The sequence below is a fragment of the Caretta caretta genome, chromosome 1 (assembly GCF_965140235.1).
Source record: "Caretta caretta isolate rCarCar2 chromosome 1, rCarCar1.hap1, whole genome shotgun sequence".
Lineage (NCBI taxonomy): Eukaryota > Metazoa > Chordata > Testudines > Cheloniidae > Caretta > Caretta caretta.
This window is the reverse complement of record NC_134206.1, coordinates 292,827,587-292,851,800: the sequence shown is the minus strand read 5'-3', so window position 1 is coordinate 292,851,800 and position 24,214 is coordinate 292,827,587. Positions and strand designations below refer to the sequence as shown.

Sequence of the window (24,214 nt, the reverse complement as noted above, 5' to 3'; positions counted from 1 at the left end):
CCCAGACCAGAAAATAACTGTTGGGGATGTTGAAATGCCTATATGTATCCTTGGGGACCCAGCCTACCCCTTAATGCCATGGCTCATGAAGCCGTACACAGGCAGCCTGGACAGTAGTCAGGAGCTGTTCAACTACAGGCTGAGCAAGTGCAGAATGGTGGTAGAATGTGCATTTGGACGTTTAAAGGCGCGCTGGCGCAGTTTACTGACTCGCTTAGACCTCAGCGAAACCAATATTCCCACTGTTATTACTGCTTGCTGTGTGCTCCACAATATCTGTGAGAGTAAGGGGGAGACGTTTATGGCGGGGTGGGAGGTTGAGGCAAATCGCCTGGCTGCTGGTTACGCGCAGCCAGACACCAGGGCGGTTAGAAGAGCACAGGAGGGCGCGGTACGCATCAGAGAAGCTTTGAAAACCAGTTTCATGACTGGCCAGGCTACGGTGTGAAAGTTCTGTTTGTTTCTCCTTGATGAACCCCCCCGCCCCTTGGTTCACTCTACTTCCCTGTAAGCTAACCACCCTCCCCTCCTCCCTTCAATCACCGCTTGCAGAGGCAATAAAGTCATTGTTGCTTCACATTCATGCATTCTTTATTCATTCATCACACAAATAGGGGGATGACTACCAAGGTAGCCCAGGAGGGGTGGTGGAGGAGGGAAGGAAAATGCCACACAGCACTTTAAAAGTTTACAACTTTAAAATTTATTGAATGACAGCCTTCTTTTTTTTGGGCAATCCTCTGTGGTGGAGTGGCTGGTTGGCCGGAGGCCCCCCCACCGCGTTCTTGGGCATCTGGGTGTGGAGGCTATGGAACTTGGGGAGGAGGGCGGTTGGTTACACAGGGGCTGCAGTGGCAGTCTGTGCTCCAGCTGCCTTTGCTGCAGCTCAACCATACACTGGAGCATACTGGTTTGGTCCTGCAGCAGCCTCAGCATTGAATCCTGCCTCCTCTCATCACGCTGCCACCACATTTGAGCTTCAGCCCTGTCTTCAGCCTGCCACTTACTCTCTTCAGCCCGCCACCTCTCCTCCCGGTCATTTTGTGCTTTCCTGCACTCTGACATTATTTGCCTCCACGCATTCGTCTGTGCTCTGTCAGTGTGGGAGGACAGCATGAGCTCGGAGAACATTTCATCGCGAGTGCGTTTTTTTTTCTTTCTAAGCTTCACTAGCCTCTGGGAAGGAGAAGATCCTGTGATCATTGAAACACATGCAGCTGGTGGAGAAAAAAAAAGGGACAGCGGTATTTAAAAAGACACATTTTATAAAACAGTGGCTACACTCTTTCAGGGTAAACCTTGCTGTTAATATTACATACATAGCACATGTGCTTTCGTTACAAGGTCACATTTTGCCTCCTCCCACCGCGTGACTACCCCCTCAACCTTCCCCCCTCCCTGTGGCTAACAGCGGGGAACATTTCTGTTTAGCCACAGGCAAACAGCCCAGCAGGAATGGGCTCCTCTGAGTGTCCCCTGAAGAAAAGCACTCTATTTCAACCAGGTGACCATGAATTATATCTCACTCTCCTGAGGATAACACAGAGAGATAAAGAACGGATGTTGTTTGAATGCCAGCAAACATACACTGCAATGCTTTGTTCTACAATGATTCCCGAGTACGTGTTACTGGCCTGGAGTGGTAAAGTGTCCTACCATGAAGGACGCAATAAGGCTGCCCTCCCCAGAAACCTTTTGCAAAGGCTTTAGGACTACATCTTAGGACAACCGCAAATGCCAGGGCAAAGTAATCCTTTCACATGCTTGCTTTTAAACCATGTATAGTATTTTAAAAGGTACACTCACCAGAGGTCCCTTGGGTGGGTTCGGGGGGTACTGGTTCCAGGTCTAGGGTGAGAAACAGTTCCTGGCTGTCGGGAAAACCGGTTTCTCCGCTTGCTTGCTGTGAGCTATCTACAACCTCCTCCTCCTCCTCATCTTCTTCGTCCCCAAATCCTGCTTCCGTATTGCCTCCATCGAAGGAGTCAAACAACACGGCTGGGGTAGTGGTGGCTGAACCCCCTAAAATGGCATGCAGCTCATCATAAAAGCGGCATGTTTGGGGCTGTGACCCAGAGCGGCTGTTCGCCTCTCTGGTTTTCTGGTAGGCTTGCCTCAGCTCCTTCAGTTTCGCGCGGCACTGCTTCGGGTCCCTGTTATGGCCTCTGTCCTTCATGCCCTGGGAGATTTTCAGAAAGGTTTTGGCATTTCGAAAACTGGAACGGAGTTCTGATAGCACGGATTCCTCTCCCCAAACAGCGATCAGATCCCGTACCTCCCGTTCGGTCCATGCTGGAGCTCTTTTGCGATTCTGGGACTCCATCATGGTCACCTGTGCTGATGAGCTCTGCATGGTCACCTGCAGCTTGCCACGCTGGCCAAACAGGAAATGAGATTCAAAAGTTCGCGGTTCTTTTCCTGTCTACCTGGCCAGTGCATCTGAGTTGAGAGTGCTGTCCAGAGCGGTCATAATGGAGCACTCTGGGATAGCTCCCGGAGGCCAATACCATCGAATTGTGTCCACAGTACCCCAAATTCGAGCCGGCAACATCGATTTAAGCGCTAATCCACTTGTCAGGGGTGGAGTAAGGAAATCGATTTTAAGAGCCCTATAAGTCGAAATAAAGGGCTTCATTGTGTGGACCGGTGCAGGTTTACATAGATTTAACGCTGCTAAATTCGACCTAAAGTCCTAGTGTAGACCAGGGCTCAGAGTGAAGTCTGATTATTATTGCTGATTATTATTATTGTTCTAGTGGTACATAAATAAGAAGGTTAAAACAGCCATGCAGATTAATCATTAATAAAAAGGACAAAGTAAATCCAGATTAGCTAATAGGGAATGAAAAAAATCAGAAGAGAAAGATAGTATTTAAGAAACCTGTAAAATCTTATTATAAATAGGTATACAGGTATACCAAATTCATGGTCCATTTTGGTCAATTTCACGGTCATAGGATTTTAACAATCGTGAATGTCATTATTTCAGGTATTTAAATCTGAAATTTAACGGGGTTGTAATTTTAGGGGTCCTGACCCAAACAGGAGTTGTGGGGGAGTCACAAGGTTAGCGTAGTGGAGGTTGTGGTATTGCTGTCCTTACTTCTGCGCTGCTATTGGCAGCGGCGCTGTCTTCAGAGCTGGGTGGTTAGAGAGCAGCGGCTACTAGCCGGGAGCCCATCTCTGAAGGCAGAGCTGCTGCTAGCAGCTGCACAGAACTAAGCGTGGCATGGTATGGTATTGCCATCTTTACTTGTGAACTGCTGCCGGCTGGGCACTTCCTTCAGAGCCGGGTGTCTGGCAAACAGCGGCCACTCTCTGGCCACCCAGTTCTGAAGGCAGTGCAGAAGTAAGGGTGGCAATAACTACAACCTCCCCTAAAACAACCTTGGGACCCCCCCCCCACAACTCCCTTTTGAGTCAGGACCTCCAATTTGAGAAACGCTTGACTCCCCCGCGAAAACTGTACAGTACAGGGTAAAAACAAACGAAAGACCAGATTTCAGAGGAGATAATCAGATTTCATGGTCCGTGACGTGTTTTTCATGGCTGTGAATTTGGTAGGGTCCTAATTATAAACCGTAAAGAGTAAAACAAAAATATTACGAGGCTAGGCAAATTGCCTCCCCATGCTTTATTTTTAAATAGGCATGTAGATGGAAGGAAAAATCATACTGCTAAAACTATCCTGAGCAGTGCAGTCACTGTGAACCACACCAACGTCCTGGGATTTTTGCTCCTTCAATTCTCCCTTTTTAAAAATTGTTTACATTATAGCACGGTGCTTCCCTGCCTCTCTCATCTAGTTTGTACAACCATTAACTCTAAAAGTGAACTCCTCTTCTGAGGACTATTAATGATTACAGTGATGAAATGAGAGCAAGCAGGTGTGACCCAGAAGGGAAAGGAGAGGAAACTCAGTGGGTTCCAAAGTTGGTACTGGGAGAAGGTAGCTTCAACTTCAACCAGTAATAAAGAAGACTTCAACATTGTATTCATTATTTTATTTTTCTCCTCTTTTGTGAATGGCAAGAAGTGGGGATACGACAAACTTAGTTTCAAACAGTGGTGAGATTGATTATTCTTAACCCAAATGTGAATACCCTGTGTAAAGCAGCTACCCAGCACGTTACTGTCATCTAACTATCTGAAGTACATTAGAAAAAGGAAGAGATATTTTTTCCCGGAAATCTAGGTATGTCCAACATTTTAAAAAGGAGAGAGCCCTCCATATATAAACGTGAGGGGCGGGGGAGCAAGACAAAATATCAATAAGAAAATCTGATTAAGCAAAGTCAAGTCCAATGACCCTCCAAATTTGTGAAAGCCTTTTAAATTCTCATCCCTTGCTTTGATCCTTTCTTTTGCACACAAATAAAAAAGTTCAAGAATCTATTTGCAGATTAGCCAGAGTTTGGGGACTTTGTGGGGAAACCAATCAGCTTGTCTTTTGTTTCTCAATGGAGTGATAAAAGTGCAGCTGTTGAAAGACTTTGTAGCACCACTGCATATAATGCAGCACAAAATGGTGATACTTGCTTTCTCTGATAAAAATGGGTAGATCCATGCTGGGGCCACCATGAAAACTAAAGGAACTTTTGTGGCAAAGAGGGCTAAATCTCTTCATATCACATAAGAGTCACCGGAATGACACTAGGCAACTGTTACACCGAGTCAGCCTGCACTGTACTTGGCTAGTAATCAGCAAAGAACATTTGTCCATTTCCTGGTTTACTAGCCCTCTATTATGTGTGCTAAACTACTGACTGACTTAAAAAACAAACAAACCCAGCAACAACAACAAAAAGCCTACCAACGCTAAGACAAAACAAATTTAACAAGACTTACTATTTTTTTTTAAATTAGAAGTTACTCTAACAATACACAATTGAATAATTCTATTTGAATTAAGTGAGCAGTGAACATTTACTGTCTTTTACAAAGCAACTCTTCAGATACTCTAGCCTGATGACTATAGAATGTGTATGTCACACTGGTATGCAAAGTGCAATGTAATAGACTGAGACCAATATAAATTGGAAACTTTATTTATTGAATACAAGATCAATAGTCCTGCAGTCAGCAACCCAGATAACCTTGCATGAACGTTGCTGAATATCCTTCCTGCCAGCACTCATTTCACACAGTGTTTGAAGGGAACCAAATAAATGGCTTGACCTTGGGACCTGTACCTTTAAAAGGAAAGCACTGAAAGACTCTTTTCATTTTCCCTTCCCCCATGGAGGAGACAGTGTGCCAAGAGGGCTGATGTTTAGCTTAGAGAGAGAGACACACACATTAAAAATCTTTGGCCAAGATTCAGATATAGATTCTCACTGTACAAGAAGGTATATTTATGACAGAATCTAAGAATGACCAGGCCCACCAATTAGAGAGTGGAAGTGGCTCTCTCAGTAGTTTATCAGACTGTGAAGATGTCACCTCATTTTTAGTGGGATGCGGATATCATGTGTAGTTACTATAGAACTGTGACTCCTTGGTTAGCAAAAAATTTAATTATATCATTGATATTAGCATTATCTGCTAAGGCCGCAACATCATGCTCTGTAAGAGTACATCACAAAACCTAGAATTAGCACAGGTTTCCTCCCTTCCACCCCCAACTGAAAACGCTCAGCTTGGGTAAGCCTAGTAGTCCATGCAGAAGTGACTGTACCAGAGGACTGCCTGCTGGTAATTTAGTAATATGGTAATTAAAGTCTTTTCATGATGTAATTACATATCAACTACAAAAGGACAGCTCTATACAACAGTGCCAGGGTACATGGCATGAAATGATTAGATTTGAGAAGCTTTAGTGGTTAAACTGAATACCACAGACATAACTCTGAGGTGTAGTTAGCACTGCACAACCCATTATTATTCAAGTCTCACGCAGTCTTTCCTTATTCTCATTGTGATAGTAACAGTTTCCTTCATATACCTTGTTTCTAGGATACCAGAAAGCCTTTTAAAACCCACCTTTGTAAACCCCTGCTGTTTCGAAATTGCACTGAATTTCAAGTCTATGTCTATTTCAGGACAAGAGAGTCTGTTCAAATTAGATCTTGGTACGTATAAACAGTGAGGAGTCCTTGTGGCACCTTAGAGACTAACAAATTTATTTGGGCATAAGCTTTCGTGGGCTATAACCCACTTCATCAGATGCATGGAGTATAGAATACAGTAAGCAGGTATAAATATACAGCACATGAAAAGATGGGAGTTGCCTTGCTATTCAATTAGAAGGACCCCTTCTTGTAAACTTGTTGGGAATGGGCCACATCCACCCTAATTGAATTGGCCTCGTTAACACTGACCCCCCCACTTGGTAAGGCAAGGGGCAGGGCGTCAGGCAGAAAGGGCGGGGCTGGGGTCAGCATCCCCCACCAGCCCATCCACACTGCCTGGCCTACGCTGCCCAAGGCTCCAGCGGCGATTTGAAGAGCCCCGGGCCCTTTTAAATTGCTGGCCCCAGGGCAGCTGCTCCTTTTGACCCCCCCGCCCCCATTGGCAAAAGGGGCAACAATATTAAAACTGCAGCAGCGCTTTAAGCAGGACAGCCAACAGGGGGCGGGGTGCAAAAGGGGCAGCGACATTAAAGCACTGCCGTAGCAGCGCTTTCAAGTCAACTGGGTACGGCGGCCACATTTTACCGGTACGCTGTGCTGGCCCATACCGGCTTACTTTTACCCTGGTGCACCTTCACCTTGACTTGATTGCTGTGTGTCCAAGGGGGATTTGAGCTTCACATTTTAGTGTCTTTTATCAACATTAAATTAATGAGTAATTCAAAAGAAAAGCATGCAATACCTTGTTTCTAATTCAATTTGTGTGTCTACAAACATCAAGAAGAATCATAGCACTGGCATGCAGAGAACTGGGACAGTGTGCACAAGAGATTACTCTTGCTAGCTGTGAGATTTCTGGGCCTGCTGCCTCCTTAAAAATCTAAGGCTTCTGAGCAGCACTACAGCTGTTCTCTCACTATCTTTGTTAATAGGTGCATATACATAATGAAACTGTGAAAAATATATACTCACAAGCATGCATGTGCACACACAGAAGTCTACATATATATTTTTCTTCTTTTAATGGCTTTCTGTCTAAAATTAGGGCTGTCTACTCCCCTTTTCAGGCCTATGAAGTCTTGCCCCATACCACCCAGAGAATAGCCTTCTTCTCCTTCCTACTTTTCTCAGCTTGTTCTTTCCCAATATGACAGGGCTGCCGCACAAACAGCAAAAAGACCTGAAACCTACAAGAACAGTCTCTCTCTCTCTCTCTAGGGGTCGTGTGGGGAGGAAAGAGAGAGCATTCCAGTATGCTATTGGTTTTGACTTACTCAGAAGACTGGAAAAACAGCTTTTTCTCTGGGATATTTCCAGTGGCCAACATTTTATAATAATTATCATTATTATTAAATAAAAGAGGTTAGCTAAATGACCTGAACTTCCGAGGAGTCCATCAAGTTTCAGTCTGAGGGGTAGGTGAATATCTGAATCAGGATTGATTTATTTAATTCTAGCCTCTCCTGTTCATATGCCCAGTTACAAAAGCACTAACCAAATCTGTCGTAATTGACTGGCTCTGAACCCATCAAGGATTAGCTAGGAGATCTTCCAAGCCTAGGCTGGGGGACAATAGCAACTTCTAGTTCAAACAGTTCTTTCAATTCTCAAACAGAAATACGAAACCATTTCAAACAGTGGTTAATACAAAACTTTCACTAGAACACACAGTAAATGATTTTTGATTTCATACTGCAGAAGAGTCATTGAGTCATTTAGAGACTGTTAATAAGAACAGCAGAAAATTGAACTTCTCTAAACATCACTCTTCTCTGACTAGCGGGCTTATATTAGTTTTAGTTTCTATTAAATACTTATTGCAACTGTTCAATATAAACAGTAAGGTATATTACTACTATTTGAATTGAGATGCATTCTAATCAAGGATCAGGGCCCCACTGAGCTACTTTGCTAACTGCCTGTTGCAAAGGAAATGATTATTTTTAGGCAAAAAACCCCTAGAGATCCGCTTTGCTTACCTACTGTCGCCAGCATTTGCCACGTAGAGCTTCCCCAGCATATACACAACAACAAGGGCTGTGCAGCCACCAGATATACTGTAAACAGTCCTCTCTCGCTCTATTTGTAAATCCTAAGGAAGACAGAAGAGAGTTTATAAAATAGCTCTGCAACTGGCATTTAGGAAGAGAAGATTTTCATAAAAACCTTACATATTCATATTCCTAAACCAAAAGTCCTGTTGAGTTTGTTTACTTGTTGCTGCCACAACTGTATGTTCAGGAAAACAAATGGAACATCGAAGAGCAATGAATATAGGGCCCAATCCCATTTGTTCCATGGATAAAGTAACCTGGTTAATATCGTGCAAGGCACAGCAGAATGAAGTGTAGTGCTACCCAAGGAGGCCATCCTCTGACTAATATTTGAATGACACTCTGGTTCCTGTTACAGTCACAATTTCTGTTACTGCCTACAAATCAATGTTGAGGAAAAAAACCCAAAAGAAATCAAATCTTACACAGTCTTTTGTCAGAGACATACACACATACATATGCTAAAAATGCCTATTTTATATCACTTTGCCATAGAAAAGTTTCAAGTTGATATCCCCCCACCCCCCATGGATTTTTGCATTTTTAGCAAGCTTTACAGTACTGCAAAGGAAGCAGAAATTTTTCACCATCAAAATAATTTTAACTCATATATTAAAGTGGATTTTCAAGGCATTTCCAAGTACATTAAAATGGTTTTATTCCCTGACTTTTTATAATGATCCTTTTAAAATCTGAAATCAATGTCTGTTTCCCTTACTCACTTTCAGTTTGTCATGCACATGCTTTGGGTCTGTAAGGATGTTGGCATTTATGTTTTATTTTGTTTAGATACGATGACTTCAAAAGTATTTGTTATGATGCAAAAGAGGGATTACTACAATGAGCCTGATTTTTCAGAGAGTGTCTACACTACAAAATTATGTTGACATAAGTTATGTCCATGTGCAGACACCACAGTAATTAAATCATTTTTGTGTGTCCACATTATGTTCGTGTCAGCAGTGCACGTCCTCACTACCTGCACCGATATAAGTGCCAAGAGCAGTGCACCTGTGCATAGCTATCTCACTGTGCAACCTGCCACCATCTAGTGCAGGGTGTTTTGGGAAGGGTTTGCAATGCCTCATGGGGGCAAACAAGTTGCACAGGGGTGCCTGGAAACATGATTTCAACAGTCCATAATACAGTTTTCTCTATCTCATAATGTTTCCCGTCTCTTTTCTAAAGCCCCGAAAACCTGTGTGCATGCCATCTGAGTGAGGAGAAGCATGGATCCTGCACAGCTCTGTACTACTGTGATGAGTGTTGCAAGTAAGGGATGTCTGATCCTGCAGTATTTGCAGTGTCAGCAGAGGAGCCTTGGGGGACATGACAATTCCTTAGAGGCTAGATTGCTGTGGGACACAGGAAGAAATAATTCAAGGTTGTTGGCTGTGTTCACAGAGCAGCTTAAGATGGTGGAGCACTGGTTCTGGGCCCAAGAAACAAGCACTAACTGGTGGGACCACATTGTCATGCAGGTTTGTGATGACAAGCGGTGGCTGCAGAACTGTTGGGATGTGCAAGGCCACGTTTCCGGATCTGCGCGCAGAGCTTTCGCCTGCCCTCCGGGTCAGTGACACCATAACAAGAGCTGCACTGACAGTGGAGAACGAGATGGCGATCACTGTGGGGAAGTTTGTAATGCCAGATTGCTACCAATCAGTCAGGAATCAACTGGAGTTGGGAAAAACACCAGGAGGGTTGCTGTGATGCAAGCATCCAGGGCCATTAATCACATCTTGCTACAGAGGACTGACACTCTGGGCAACGTGCAGGACATAGTGGATCATTTTGCAGTAATGGGGTTCCCGAACTGTGGTGGGGCAATAGATGGCACACACATCCCTATTTTGGCACCAGACCACCTTGCCACAGAGTACACCAACAGAAAGGGCTACTTTTGTGTGGTACTGGAAGCACGGGTGGATCACTGGGGACTTTTTACCAACATCAACGTGGGCTGGTCAGGGGAGGTGCAGGACACACGCATCTTTAAGAACACAGGCCTGTTCAGAAAGTTGCAAGCGGGGACTTTCTTTCCAGACCAGAGGCCTATCACTGTGGATGTTGAAATGCTAATAGTGATCCCTTACTCCTGTGGCTCACGAAGCTCACGAGCGCTTCAACTACAGGCTCAGTAGGTGCAGAATGACAGCTGAATGTGCCTTGGGCTGTTTGAAAGGCCGCTGGCACGGTCTACTCATGAGATTAGACTTCAGTGAAAAAATATCCCAATGGTTATAGCTGGCTGCTGTGTCTTTCATAATATTTGTGAAGCAAAGGGAGAGAAGTTTCCAGCCTAGTGAAGCAGCTGTCTGCTGATTTTGAGCAGCCAGATACCAGAGCTTTAAGAAGAGCTCAACGTGGAGCTATATGGCTCATGGAGGCTTGGAAATACCACTTTAATACTGAGCCACAGTAGAATCATAGAATATAAGGGTTGGAAGGGACCCCAGAAGGTCATCTAGTCCAACCCCCTGCTCGAAGCAGGACCAAATCCCAGTTAAATCATCCCAGCCAGGGCTTTGTCAAGCCTGACCTTAAAAACCTCTAAGGAAGGAGATTCTACCACCTCCCTAGGTAACGCATTCCAGTGTTTCACCACCCTCTTAGTGAAAAAGTTTTTCCTAATATCCAATCTAAACCTCCCCCACTGCAACTTGAGACCATTACTCCTCGTTCTGTCATCTGCTACCATTGAGAACAGTCTAGAGACATCCTCTTTGGAACCCCCTTTCAGGTAGTTGAAAGCAGCTATCAAATCCCCCCTCATTCTTCTCTTCTGCAGGCTAAACAATCCCAGCTCCCTCAGCCTCTCCTCATAACTCGTGTGTTCCAGACCCCTAATCATTTTTGTTGCCCTTCGCTGGACTCTCTCCAATTTATCCACATCCTTCTTGAAGTGTGGGGCCCAAAACTGGACACAGTACTCCAGATGAGGCCTCACCAATGTCGAATAGAGGGGAACGATCACGTCCCTCGATCTGCTCGCTATGCCCCTACTTATACATCCCAAAATGCCATTGGCCTTCTTGGCAACAAGGGCACACTGCTGACTCATATCCAGCTTCTCGTCCACTGTCACCCCTAGGTCCTTTTCCGCAGAACTGCTGCCGAGCCATTCGGTCCCTAGTCTGTAGCTGTGCATTGGGTTCTTCCGTCCTAAGTGCAGGACCCTGCACTTATCCTTATTGAACCTCATCAGATTTCTTTTGGCCCAATCCTCCAATTTGTCTAGGTCCTTCTGTATCCTATCCCTCCCCTCCAGCGTATCTACCACTCCTCCCAGTTTAGTATCATCCGCAAATTTTCTGAGAGTGCAATCCACACCATCCTCCAGATCATTTATGAAGATATTGAACAAAACCGGCCCCAGGACCGACCCTTGGGGCACTCCACTTGATACCGGCTGCCAACTAGACTAGTAATGTGTGCTGTTTTAACATGCTCTGCCTTGCATTGCTTTTTGGCACCCCAGTATGAACCTTGATTTGTAATGAGTGCCGTGTGTGCAGCAATATAACATTGCATATGCACCTATTACTATTAACTGTGAATGATGTCAGCCCCAACCAGCATACGCTGTAAATGAACAAAGATGAATTAAGTTTCCATAAATAGACTTATTATAAACCCATGCAAACAGACACGTTTATAATTGAATTAAACTTTATAAATACAGGGGAAAGAACTATTAAAGGAGAAAGAACAGTCATTTCCATTTCACAAACACGTACACCAACCATGTCTCTCACAGGTCAGTGCACGTGCTGCTGTGATTGCCTGCACTCTCCCCCAGGGTGGAGTAGTAGGCATAGTGCAGGGGCCTCGGACGCCGCATGGAATGCAGTTCTCTGTGGGCTGCAGAGGGAGGCGAGCATGGAACTGTTGAATCTGAAGGTCCTCAAGAGTCTACAGCATGTTCTGTTTGCTGCTTGAAAAGTGCTAGCATCTGCTGCTTCATGTCCCTCTCTGCTCTCTTTTCCACTCAGTCCCTGTCCATGCTGTCCACAAGGGTATCCAAAGCAGCAGAGGCTTGCAGGATCTCTTGGAACATGCCGTCCTGCATCCTCTTCCTTCTCCTCCTCATCTGGCTGCACTGCTCTGCTGGTGCAGATGCAGAGATCTGCAAGACCACATTTCCAGCTGCAAAAGATACCATGCACAGAGGTACTATTGTGAGTGTATTCACAAGATAAATTGAAACTTGGTATACTGAACTCACTCCCTTTTATCCACACAAGTTGCAAACACAACATTCTCACTTCTTTCTGGGATTCATGAAGCAGAGTGGCAGTCCCAGTGATGGTGAGTACAGCCCAGGAGGGAGGGGGTAAGTTGGGAAAATAAGGGGCAGGGATAGTTCATGGGCATGAGTATATGTGTATAGGACAACTGAGCTGAATACTTGCACTGTTTTCCACAGGTGGTGGGGATTTTAGCTGAACTTCCACTGAAAGGGAACAGCTCCTGCAGGCATCCAGCTGCAGATCGTGGCCATATGCTGCTAGCCTGCATGCTGCAATGGTGCCTACTGAAATAATTGTTGAGTGGTGTGGGAAAGTGTCCTACCATGGCAGGAGAAATAAGGCAGCCCTCCCCAGAAATCTTTGGCAGAGGATTGCAGACTGCCTTCACAAAAATTTCCTTGAGATCTCTATGAAGGATTCATGGGACATCCCGGTGCACACAAACAAACTATTCTGCAGTACCCCCTCTGCCTAACTGTAGAGAGGAAGTAGAGCTGCTATCTGCTTCTCACTCTACTGTTGATTTCACTATCTCTTCCAGCATAAGTTTAAAAAAAAAAAAAAAGTAAATGAATGGATGTGTCCCTGCAATATCAAAGCAAATAGTATATTTACCAGAGGTTCCTTTCCTTGTATCAGGCTCACCTGTGCTGGACTGTAGGGACTGTCCGGACTGTCCAGGAGTCAAAAAGAAGCTCCTGGCTTGACGTGCCACTGGATCCCCTGTCCTCCATACTCCTACTCCTCCTCACTGTTCACAGCTGGGGCCTGTGACTTGGGCTTCCTGAAGTACCCATGGTGCTCTTGGGGGTGGTGGTAATGTCTCCACCAAGGATGGCCTGCAGATTTTTGTAAAAGTGGCAGGTCTGTGGCTCTGCACAGAATGCCTGTTCGCCTCCCTGGCTTTCTGGTACACCTGTCGCAGCTCCTTGGCTTTCACACGGCATTGCTGTGGGTCCCTCTTATAGCCCTTCTCCTCCATGCCCCGAGTGATCAGCTTGTAAATAATGATGTTTCACAGCTGGATTAGATCTGTGCCTGCATAGCCTCTTCTCCCCACAGATCCACCACCTCCTGTGTACTCCAGGCAGAAGCGCGTCTGCAGCGTGTAGCCAGCATGGTCAGCTGAGCAGTTGCTAGATGACCTCTCCACGCCGAGCAACCAGGAAAGAAATTTCAAAAATTCACAGGAGTTTAAAGGGGAGGGAAGTGTACCTGGCTGCTGGGCAGCGGAGTTCAAAACAGTGACCAGAGTGGTCATACTGAGGAGTTTGAGGACACCTCCTGGAAGCCACTAAAGTCAATGTATGTAATGCAGTGTCTACACTGACACTGCATTGACCTAATTACACCAACATAAGCACTACGCCTCTCACAGAGCTGGAGTTATTTAGTGGGCGCAGCGTGCAAGTCACATCGGTGGGAATGACATTTTAGTGTAGGCACTCAGAGTTAGGTCTATGTAAGCTGCTTTGCACTGACCAGGACTGAGAATCTGGCCCTTAATAGTTTAGGCTCCAAAAACAGAAGGGACCACTCTAGACTGACCTCCTGCATAACAGGCCATAGAACTTCCCCGAATTAATTCCTGTTTGAGAATCTCTCTCAGAAAAATAGCCAATGCCAGGGATGGAGAATCTACTACAACTGTTGGTAAATTGTTCCAAGAGTTTAATTATCTCCACTGTTAAAAAAGTACACCTTCTTTCCCATCTGAATTTGTTTCGCTTCCAGACACTGGATTGTTATACCTTTCTCTGCTAGACTGAAGAGCCTGTTATCAAATATTTGTTCCCCTGGTAGATACTTATCGACAGCGATGAAGTAACCCCATAACCTTTTCTTTGTTAAGCTAAATAGAGTGAGCTCCTTGAGTTTATCACTGTAAGGCATGTTTTCTAATCCTTTTATCATTCTCGTGATTCTTCTCTGGACCTTCTCCAATTTATCATCAACATTCCTTCCTGAATTGTGGGCACCAGAACTGGACACAGTATTTCACACAATGGTTGCACCAGTGCCAAATATGGGAGTTTATATTACCCTACTTATTCTTACTTGATACTCCTGTTTATACATAACAAAGATTGCATTAGCTTTTTTGGCTACAGCATCACAAAGGGAGCTCATGTCAGCTGATTATCCGCCATGACCCTCCAAATCTTTTTTGGAGTCATGGCTTCCCAGGATAGAGTCCCCCAATGTGTAAGTATGGCCTGCACTTTCATAACACCACTAATTCTGCAAACAGATGCATTGAAAAAATGACCATCTTTTTTTCTTCCAGTCTTGACAGTGACTCATGTAGCCATCTGTAGATGCAGGGACAACTTCTGTTGAGAGCGCAAAGTTTTACTACTGAGATGTGCCAAAGTCACCATGCTCTGTTAAATGAAATGTGACCTCAAATTGTGCCCACATTGCTACATAAGGCATTTCTATGTTATGAAAGAAAGGGCTTTCCTGCACTGCAACAATGTATGCAAGGAAAATTACGGTTTCAGAGTAGCAGCCGTGTTAGCCTGTATCCGCAAAAAGAAAAGGAGTACTTGTGGCACCTTAGAGACTAACAAATTTATTTGAGCATAAGCTTTCGTGAGCTACAGCTCACTTCATCGGATGCATTCAGTGGAAAATACAGTGGGGAGATTTATATACACAGAGAACATGAAACAATGGGTGTTACCATACACACTGTAATGAGAGTGATCAGATAAGGTGAGCTATTACGAACAGGACAGCGGGGGGAGAAACCTTTTGTAGTGATAATCAAGGTGGGCCATTTCCAGCAGTTGACAAGAACGTCTGAGGAACAGAGGCAGGGGGGAATAAACATGGGGAAATAGTTTTACTTTGTGTAATGACCCATCCACTCCCAGTCTTTATTCAAGCCTAAGTTAATTGTATCCAATTTGCAAATTAAATTCCAATTCAGCAGTCTCTCGTTGGAGTATGTTTTTGAAGTTTTTTTTGTTGAAGAATTGCCACTTTTAGATCTGTAATCGAGTGACCAAAGAGATTGAAGTGTTCTCCGACTGGTTTTTGAATGTTATAATTCTTGACGTCTGATTTGTGTCCATTTATTCTTTTACGTAGAGACTGTCCAGTTTGGCCAATGTACATGGCAGAGGGGCACTGCTGGCACATGATGGCATATATTACATTGGTAGATTTGCAGGTGAACGAGCCTCTGATAATGTGGCTGATGTGATTAGGCCCTATGATGGTGTCCCCTGAATAGATATGTGGACAGAGCTGTCAATGGGCTTTGTTGCAAGGATAGGTTCCTGGGTTAGTGGGTCTGTTGTGTGGTATGTGGCTGCTGGTGAATATTTGCTTCAGGTTGGGGGGCTGTCTGTAGGAAAGGACTGGCCTGTCTCCCAAGATTTGTGAGAGTGATGGGTCGTCCTTCAGGATAGGCTGTAAATCCTTGATGATGCGTTGGAGAGGTTTTAGTTGGGGGCTGAAGGTGATGGCTAGTGGCGTTCTGTTATTTCCTTTGTTGGGCTTGTCCTGTAGTAGGTAACTTCTGGGTACTCTTCTAGCTCTGTCAATCTCTTGCTTCACTTCAGGAGATGGGTATTGTAGTTGTAAGAATGCTTGATAGAGATCTTGTAGGTGTTTGTCTCTGTCTGAGGGGTTGGAGCAAACGTGGTTGTATCGTAGAGCTTGCCTGTAGACAATGGATCGTGTGGTGTGGTCTGGATGAAAGCTGGAGGCATGTAGGTAAGCATAGCGGTCAGTAGGTTTCCGGTATAGGGTGGTGTTTATGTGACCATCGTTTATTAGCACTGTAGTGTCCAGGAAGTGGATCTCTTGTGTGGACTAGTCCAGGCTGAGGTTGATGGTGGGATGGAAATTGTTAAAATCATGGTGGAATTCCTCAAGGGCTTCTTTTCTATGCGTCCAGATGATGAAGATGTCATCAGTGTAGCGCAAGTAGAGTAGGGGCATTAGGGGACAAGAGCTGAGGAAGCATTGTTCTAAGTCAGCCATAAAAATGTTGGCATACTGTGGGGCCATGCGGGTACCCATGGTAGTGCCGCTGATTTGAAGGTATATATTGTCCCCAAATGTGAAATAGTTATGGGTGAGGACAAAGTCACAAAGTTCAGCCACCAGGTTTGCCGTGACATTATCAGAGATACTGTTCCTGATGGCTTGTAGTCCATCTTTGTGTGGAATGTTGGTGTAGAGGGCTTCTACATCCATAGTGGCTAGGATGGTGTTATCAGGAAGATCACCAATGGATTGTCGTTTCCTCAGGAAGTCAGTGGTGTCTGGAAGATAGCTGGGAATGCTGGTAGCGTAGGGCCTGAGGAGGGAGTCTACATAGCCAGATAATCCTGCTGTCAGGGTGCCAATGCCTGAGATAATGGGGCACCCAGGATTTCCAGGTTTATGGATCTTGGGTAGCAGATAGAATATCCCTGGTCGGGGTTCCAAGAGTGTGTCTTTGCGGATTTATTCTTGTGCTTTTTCAGGGAGTTTCTTGAGCAAATGGTGTAGTTTCTTTTGGTAACCCTCAGTGGGATCAGAGGGTAATGGCTTGTAGAAAGTGGTGTTGGAGAGCTGCCTAGCAGCCTCTTGTTCATCTTTCCACCTATGCATAACGACAGCACCTCCTTTGTCAGCCTTTTTGATTATGATGTCAGAGTTGTTTCTGAGGGGTGGATGGCATTGTGTTCTGCACGGCTGAGGTTATGGGGCAAGTGATGCTGCTTTTCCACAATTTCAGCACGTGCATGTCGACGGAAGCACTCTGTGTAGAAGTCCAGTCTGTTGTTTTGACCTTCAAGTGGAGTCCACCCAGAATCCTTCTTTTTGTAGTGTTGGCAGGAAGGTCTCTGTGGGTTAGTATGTTGTTCAGAGGCGTGTTGGAAATATTCCTTGAGTCGGAGACGTCAAAAATAGGATTCTTGGTCACCACAGAACTGTATCATGTTCGTGGGGGTTGAGGGGCAGAAGGAGAGACCCTGAGATAGCCCAGAAGAAGAATCTGTCCTAAGAGTATAGCTGGATAGATTAACAATATTGCTGGATGGGTTAAGGGAACCACTGTTGTGGCCCCTTGTGGCATGTAGTAGTTTAGATAGATTAGTGTCTTTTTTCTTTTGTAGAGAAGCAAAGTGTGTGTTGTAAATGGCTTGTCTAGTTTTTGTAAAGTCCAGCCACGAGGAAGTTTGTGCGGAAGGTTGGTTTTTTATGAGAATATCCAGTTTTGAGAGCTCATTTTTAATCTTTCCCTGTTTGCTGTAGAGGATGTTGATCAGGTGGTTCCACAGTTCACCTGCACATCTACCAATGTGATATATAACATCATGTGCCAGCAATGCCCCTCTGCCATGTACATTGGCCAAACTGGACAGTCTCTACGTAAAAGAATAAATGGACACAAATCAGACGTCAAGAATTATAACATTCAAAAACCAGTCGGAGAACACTTCAGTCTCTTTGGTCACTCGATTACAGACCTAAAAGTGGCAATTCTTCAACAAAAAAACTTCAAAAACAGACTCCAACAGGAAACTGCTGAATTGGAATTAATTTGCAAACTGGATACAATTAACTTAGGCTTGAATAAAGACTGGGAGTGGATGGGTCATTACACAAAGTAAAACTATTTCCACGTGCTTATTTTTTCCCCCTGCTGTTCCTCAGACGTTCTTGTCAACTGCTGGAAATGACCCACCTTGATTATCACTACAAAAGGTGTCGTCCCCCGTTACCACTCCCCCCCCCCGCTGTCCTGCTGGTAATAGCTTACCTTACCTGATCACTCTCATTACAGTGTGTATGGTAACACCCATTGTTTCATGTTCTCTGTGTATATAAATCTCCCCGCTGTATTTTCCACTGAATGCATCCGATGAAGAGAGCTGTTGCTCACGAAAGCTTATGCTCAAATAAATTTGTTAATCTCTAAGGTGCCACAAGTACTCCTTTTCTTTTTACGGAAAATTAAGCCACTGTTACCAATTTGATTTCCTCTCATAGTGGAAGTAAATTTTCCCTATGGTATCTGGAGATTTTGCTGTGTAGCTCCCATTAATTTGATGAACATGTCTGATAGTTAACTCTCTGCATACTACTTGGAAAAATCTTTGTCCAGTATGTATGTTGCCATGACAGACAGAGTATAGAATTCTCAACTGGTCAGTATCTCTGAAGCACCATAGAGGGAATCACTTTGGGTAAAGCCCCTGGGGCATGAGACTTTCCAAATCCTCTATTTACAGTAACTGACTTCTGTGAAAACTTGCACATCTCAATAACTTTCATTTCCAATGGTGACAAGGTGAACCTTTCAGTGAATTTTTGCAACCACCTCACAGCAAGCCAAGCAATCTTATAGTGGGTAAATCTCAAGTCGTCTCTGCCTGAATTTCACCCAGTGCCACTTCCTGAGATGCTCAGGTGTTGGGAGAACTTTATGCTCCAGTCCAAGAATTGGATCTATGTTCTTCCTGGCTGGTGAAGGGCAGTGGGGAAACATCTGTGGTAAAAGATTGCCACCACTGCCCTTACAGAGAGCTGGCAGCCAACTGCTTTTAAGAAAGCATTCTGCAGCCTCTGATCAACCAGATGTCTGATCAACCATTTGAGGTTGACAGCATAGGCTTGTCTGGCCACTGTTCCACCTTCCATTCTTCAGACAGATTGCTGAGAAGGTTCTGGTGAGACAACACTCAGAGCATCTCAGTTATCCTTGATCCTTGTCAAGCCAAATAGAGACTGGGTTTGGCACACACTGTATTGGTTACACTGGATGATCCCTTCCTGACAGTGGATGAAGATCAGCTATCGAAGCTCATATTATGCTGATCAGCTGCCATTGATGCCATCAACCAGGATATGTTGCTTGGCTTGCTTGTGCCACCTAGTGTGAAATAGATGGAGCTTCTCTTAGATGAATGTTCTTTTCCCTTGGAGTGGCCATAGAGGGTAACTGGTGCTCTACCCAAAGGGCTCTCATTTGAGGTACAGCAGTGTTCAGTTTTTCACCCCTCTTATTCAACAGATCTATGATGCAGCATGTGTCGCAGTGCCTTCAGTACACTTAACACCATATAAGCCTGACCCAGTTCCTGGCTGAAGCTGGAACACTAATGTGGGCAAGCTGGCTAAGGTTCAGTCCAGACAATACGGAGGTGGTGGTAGATTAGGGAAAGCATCACCAGAACATGTCAGACTGTACTGGCATCTTTCAACGAGGTATCCATCAGCTTTTTACTGCCCGACTTCACAACTTCCGCATGGTGTTAGATCACTCTTTGCTTTTAGAGGATTAAAATTACTGCACTCTGCAAGAAAGCTGTTTAATTCCACAAGGTTGTGACCTCGTCTCTTGGATATGGACCATTTTCCATGTTTTGCCACTTTAACATCTGCATGGTCCATGAGGCTGTACCTAAAATCCCATTGGAAACTAACGCTGGTGCAGTAGGCCACTGTCTACTTGTTAAGTGGAGTATTATTCTAGAAGCACATGTCATCAGTGCTTCATGAACTAGCCTGCCTGACGATTGGTTTCCAGCTGGAGTTTCATGTTGGTTTTAGTCATGATCAGAAATGGTTTAGGACTGCCTACATGAAAGACCGACTGCCTCTGTCCTCATGAGATAATGTTACTGTTGAAATTAGAATCTCAAGCTGAAGTTATCTCTGCTTAAAAAAGAGGGAGGGGGGCTTCTGGCAGACACTTTCCATTAGGGCTCCTCAGCTCTGGATCTCATTGCCATTTTGCTCCAAAACAGTCCTGTTAATCTATTAATCTCCAGGAAACACGGCAAAGCCCATTTATTTGTTCAGGGTTTGGGGAGGGCTGCAGAGAGGGGTGGACAAGGATCTTTCTAGGGTTGGGTATTCTTGCATTTTCACTTTGACATATTAGGCAGCTGATGCTTCTCTTGTGTGGGGGGTTTGCAATTTAAAGTGTTTAAACCTCCAGAGCCTGGGATACCATCTATTTTTGTAATCAAAACTTAAAAACTTAAAAAATAAAAAAATTGATTTTTGTTTGTAGTATAGATGGGACAAAAGTGTTTTAAGAATCATCATAGGGATGCTGTTTACAGTTTAGGTTGCATTGTCTGAACCACAGTGCTATAGGAAAAGCTGTTAGAATACATACTCACTTACCCAAGCCAGACAACCATGAGCTAATACTGTCAGAGTTGTAGTGTAGATTGATCACAGTATAGAATCCTAGAAGATCAGGGTTGGAAGGGACCTCAGGAGGTCATCTAGTCCAACCCCCTGCTCAAAGCAGGACCAGTCCCCAACTAACTATAAGATATAAGTATAAGACTGCTGAAAGTGTATTTGTTAATTCATTGCCATGGCCTACCCAATGTGCCTCACGTTCCAAAAAAGGGAAGGCCAAGCAATGCTAATCATGGCCTTCAAAAGAACAAGCAATCTTTCCTCTTTGTGCAACAACTCGATCCTGAGTAGAAGTTTAAAACAGAGTAGCGATACCTATTCTCCCCCCCAACTTGAGATCCATTAGTAAGACTCAGAGAAGTAGGGCTTGTAAATAAGTTTGATCTTGACCCAATTATACATGGTAGTAAACATCACATATGGATTCATTTGCTTTTTATGTTATCAAGCAGATGCAAGTCGCTCTGTACAGGCCATCCAGAAAGTAATGTCCTGTTTCAATACAGGTCCCAGGCTTCTCAGTCTGTTTACCTCAAAAGAAACAGGTATTTATTTCATCTACATCAGAAGTGTCGAGGACTCGAACCCCCGACGGCATGGTTCGTTGTCTGACCGGAGAGAGACAGGCAACAACAGCAAGGTCCGAATTCAAAGCTCTTTACTGAAGAGTGCGCACAACAGTAGAGAGCAGCCCATCTCCAAAGAGAACCAGCAGCCTCTAAGTAAAACTAATAGGTTTGATGAAGGGCTGAGGTAACTGTCTTGGAATTTGAACTTGTGGCTCCAGAAGTGATGCTAAAAAAGCCCGATATTCTGAAATATAATGCTTACATCACCAAGTCAACCCTCTTCTTGTTTTGTCAGTTATTTAAACAATGGATTCTTTCAAGTGTTTCCACCATTCAAAACGGCAGAAACACGAGGACATTCTCATCTCTCAAGATCTGCACCATTTTGATCTGAAAATTTCACAAGAACAGTTTACTAGACTTCATCTACACTGAATACACATCTTAGTCCTGATTTTGAATCTCAAGTTGAATCCAAACCTGGTTCTGGATTTGAACACCACCTCTTCAGCCCATCTGTTATTTTAGAAGTAAGACAGCTTTGTATCACTTAACTGTATCACAAACTAAGTTTCACCCCAATACAACAAAAACAAAAAGATATAAACTAAGTCATGACCTGAGAGCAGGATAACTGGGGGTGAGGATATACTTTTCAGATGGGAGTGTACTCTGTGTGGCACTTTTTCTACATAAGGCTGAGTGTGGAGTGGAAGCTTTTTCCTTTAGTCTCTTCAAAACAAAAAAAGAAAGAAGAGGTAGATGGCTCACCTGTGATGCACAAAACTATGCATACACCCCCAACAGATGAACTTCAAATAAGCCCCCTTTTGTTCAGTTCAGCGAGCTGAGTTTGATGGAGTTGAGTTTGATGAAATTATCTGAGTATCTTAATATAGAAGAACACTTGGAAATACCCTTCCAGCTCCCCAGGACATGGCCTATAAACTACTCAGGGTTTGTCCAGACTACTGCTTTGGGTTGTATTGTAACAGATTTTCCATTAACTCAAGTTAACAAATGTAATTGTAAATGCTAACAATGGACACCCAACTGAGTGTGGCCTGGAATAAACATTTGTGATTCCAGGTTACAACATGGAAATAAATTAACACAAGCTACAACATAACCAAACATTGTAGTCTAGAAAAAAAAAAAAAACCAGACAGGAGAGTGGTTAGTAGTTTAAATATCTAAGTAGGGTAACAGCCTTCCATGGAAGATAAACAGAGTGCCATGTAGTTTACTGTGTGTGGGTCTATTAGAGTGAGCACTCTCCAGAAGAAATCATATTTGACAGACACTGGAATTATTAACTGAGTTATGACTAAAAGGGAGTTACATTGAGTCTGACACTTCAGGCAAGAAAGGGAAGACCTAATTAGCATTTGAAAGGAGGCTGGGCAGAAAGGCGTAATGGCACACAACACTCCAGGGGAAGAGAGGAGTTGAAGGCCTTCTGTTAGGCAGTACCTGAAGGAATGTGCAAAGAGGGTTATATGTACCTACCCAACACTTTATCCAGGTTCAAAGGGTTCCTGTGAAGTGCTGTGTTGCAGGAAAGAAAACCGAGAAGCGTGCCTGCCTACTTTAGGAATGCTGGTTTTTGTTAAACATTGGGTACAATGATACATTGTGCTAGTAAGGAACCCATGTAAATAAACTAACTCAAAAGGGTTGGACTAGCATAAAACCAAAATATGGATGAGGTACTAATAAAGAATGACTACAGTGATATCAAGGAGGCTCACACTTATTTCAGAGAGCACCAGGCGTATAAAGAAGGACAGAGTTAGAGAGGTGGGAGGAGTGTGTCAGCCTTAGAAATGCTGATGTTCCATAACTCTCTCACACAGAGAGAGAGAAAGAAAGAAATGTTATTCTTTTGCTGAAACCCATTATAAGCACAAGATGTTACCCAGACTTTAGACTGGATATATTGTATTTACTCCTATTTTTTCCCTAATAAAACTGCCTTTTTTAGTTAGAATTGTTATTGTACTGGGGTAACCACTGAGAGCCATTCCTGGAGACAACAAGGAGAAGCAGAAGTGGGAATAAAAGGTCCCCAGCCTGCAACATTTGATCAAAGGCATGGGGCAGGAGATGCTCATCTTGAATAAACCCTACCACGATGCCAGCTAGTGACAATGAGAGAGAAATTGCCATGATTTGTGTGCACAGTCCCTAGCACAATGGGCCCAAATTTCAGGCAGGGCCCTCAGTGCTATACTAAGCCATGTGCATTTATTATGATGTTGTGGGGTATACTTCATAATACTAATTTAAATATATTTGATTCTGTGCAACTTCTATCATTGTGTCATGTAATAGTAAAAAAAGATTTGTAATAAAAATGTACAACGTATTTTATAGTGAATATTTTCAGTTGTACAGTAGTTTGCAAAGAGCTTTCTGATTCTTTGGGAAGAAAAGCACTACACAAAGAACTAATCATTGTAATTACTTGAGTGCAGAAATGAAACAGTTCTTTTCTGGAATAACTGCTGTAGTCTGCTAATTAGACGCATGTACTAATTCACATATATGAGGAAAAACTATGATTGAGTCCTGCCTTTGTACTTCACCTTGAGAAGAAAATCTCTGGGAAATGCTTAGTTTAAACTTTTCTGCACAAAGAGGAAGCTTTTTTAAGACACGGAATAGTGTCATTTCCTAGTGCCTGATCCCACAAGCATTTATTATCAGGCATAGTCCTAACTGCTAGGAGCCATCTCAGGCTAGCAAGCACTATGCACAGTGGCAAGAGTTTGCAGAATCAGGCTCCGGTAGGGGATATCCATTGAGGGTGAATCCCTAGCCCCACTGAAGTCAAATGGAAATTTTGCCACTGACTTCAGTGGAGCCAGAATTTCACCCCAAGAATCCATGTGAGTAAAGCACAAATGAGTGGAGGGGTGAGACCCACCCCCGAAACAATGGGCCAGGGTACAGAGCTACTGTGCAGCCCCTATTCTAGCCTATGAGCAAGAACAGCAGCCACTGCTCCTCCAGATGGGTGGGTACTGGGGCTCTTTCCCTGGTCTACCTGCAACCTGCCACAACATGGCCTCCTACATGAGCCCATGCAAGGCTGGTGC

General features: G+C 44.1%; 2 protein-coding genes across 3 annotated transcripts in view; both read right to left on the bottom strand.

The window, feature by feature from the left end:
• PPM1H (protein phosphatase, Mg2+/Mn2+ dependent 1H) overlaps positions 1 to 24,214 on the bottom strand; it is a 221,094-nt gene that overhangs the window by 73,272 nt on the left and 123,608 nt on the right. For both annotated transcript variants that reach the window (XR_012666478.1, XM_048835931.2), the window contains exon 4: positions 8,051 to 8,163. Coding sequence is in view for 1 of the 2 variants with exons in the window: in XM_048835931.2 (XP_048691888.1) it covers positions 8,051 to 8,163 (113 nt within the window). In the remaining variant the exon portion in view is untranslated. The remainder of the gene's footprint in view (positions 1 to 8,050; positions 8,164 to 24,214) is intronic.
• LOC125630258 (uncharacterized) lies at positions 680 to 2,768 on the bottom strand. The gene is made up of 2 exons (XM_048835933.2): positions 1,807 to 2,768; positions 680 to 1,217 (listed from the first exon to the last, which is right to left on the bottom strand). Exons 1-2 carry the CDS (start codon positions 2,351 to 2,353, stop codon positions 697 to 699), a joined length of 1,068 nt encoding a protein of 355 aa, XP_048691890.2. The 5' UTR covers positions 2,354 to 2,768; the 3' UTR covers positions 680 to 696.

Bases quoted from the DNA above. Each gene is read 5' to 3' on its own strand.
- LOC125630258 (XM_048835933.2), bottom strand. From the start codon at position 2,353: ATGCAGAGCTCATCAGCACAGGTGACCATGATGGAGTCCCAGAATCGC. The intron at 1,218-1,806 runs GTGAGTGTACCT...TTTCTCCACCAG, and splicing joins ACCCACCCAAGGGACCTCTG to CTGCATGTGTTTCAATGATC.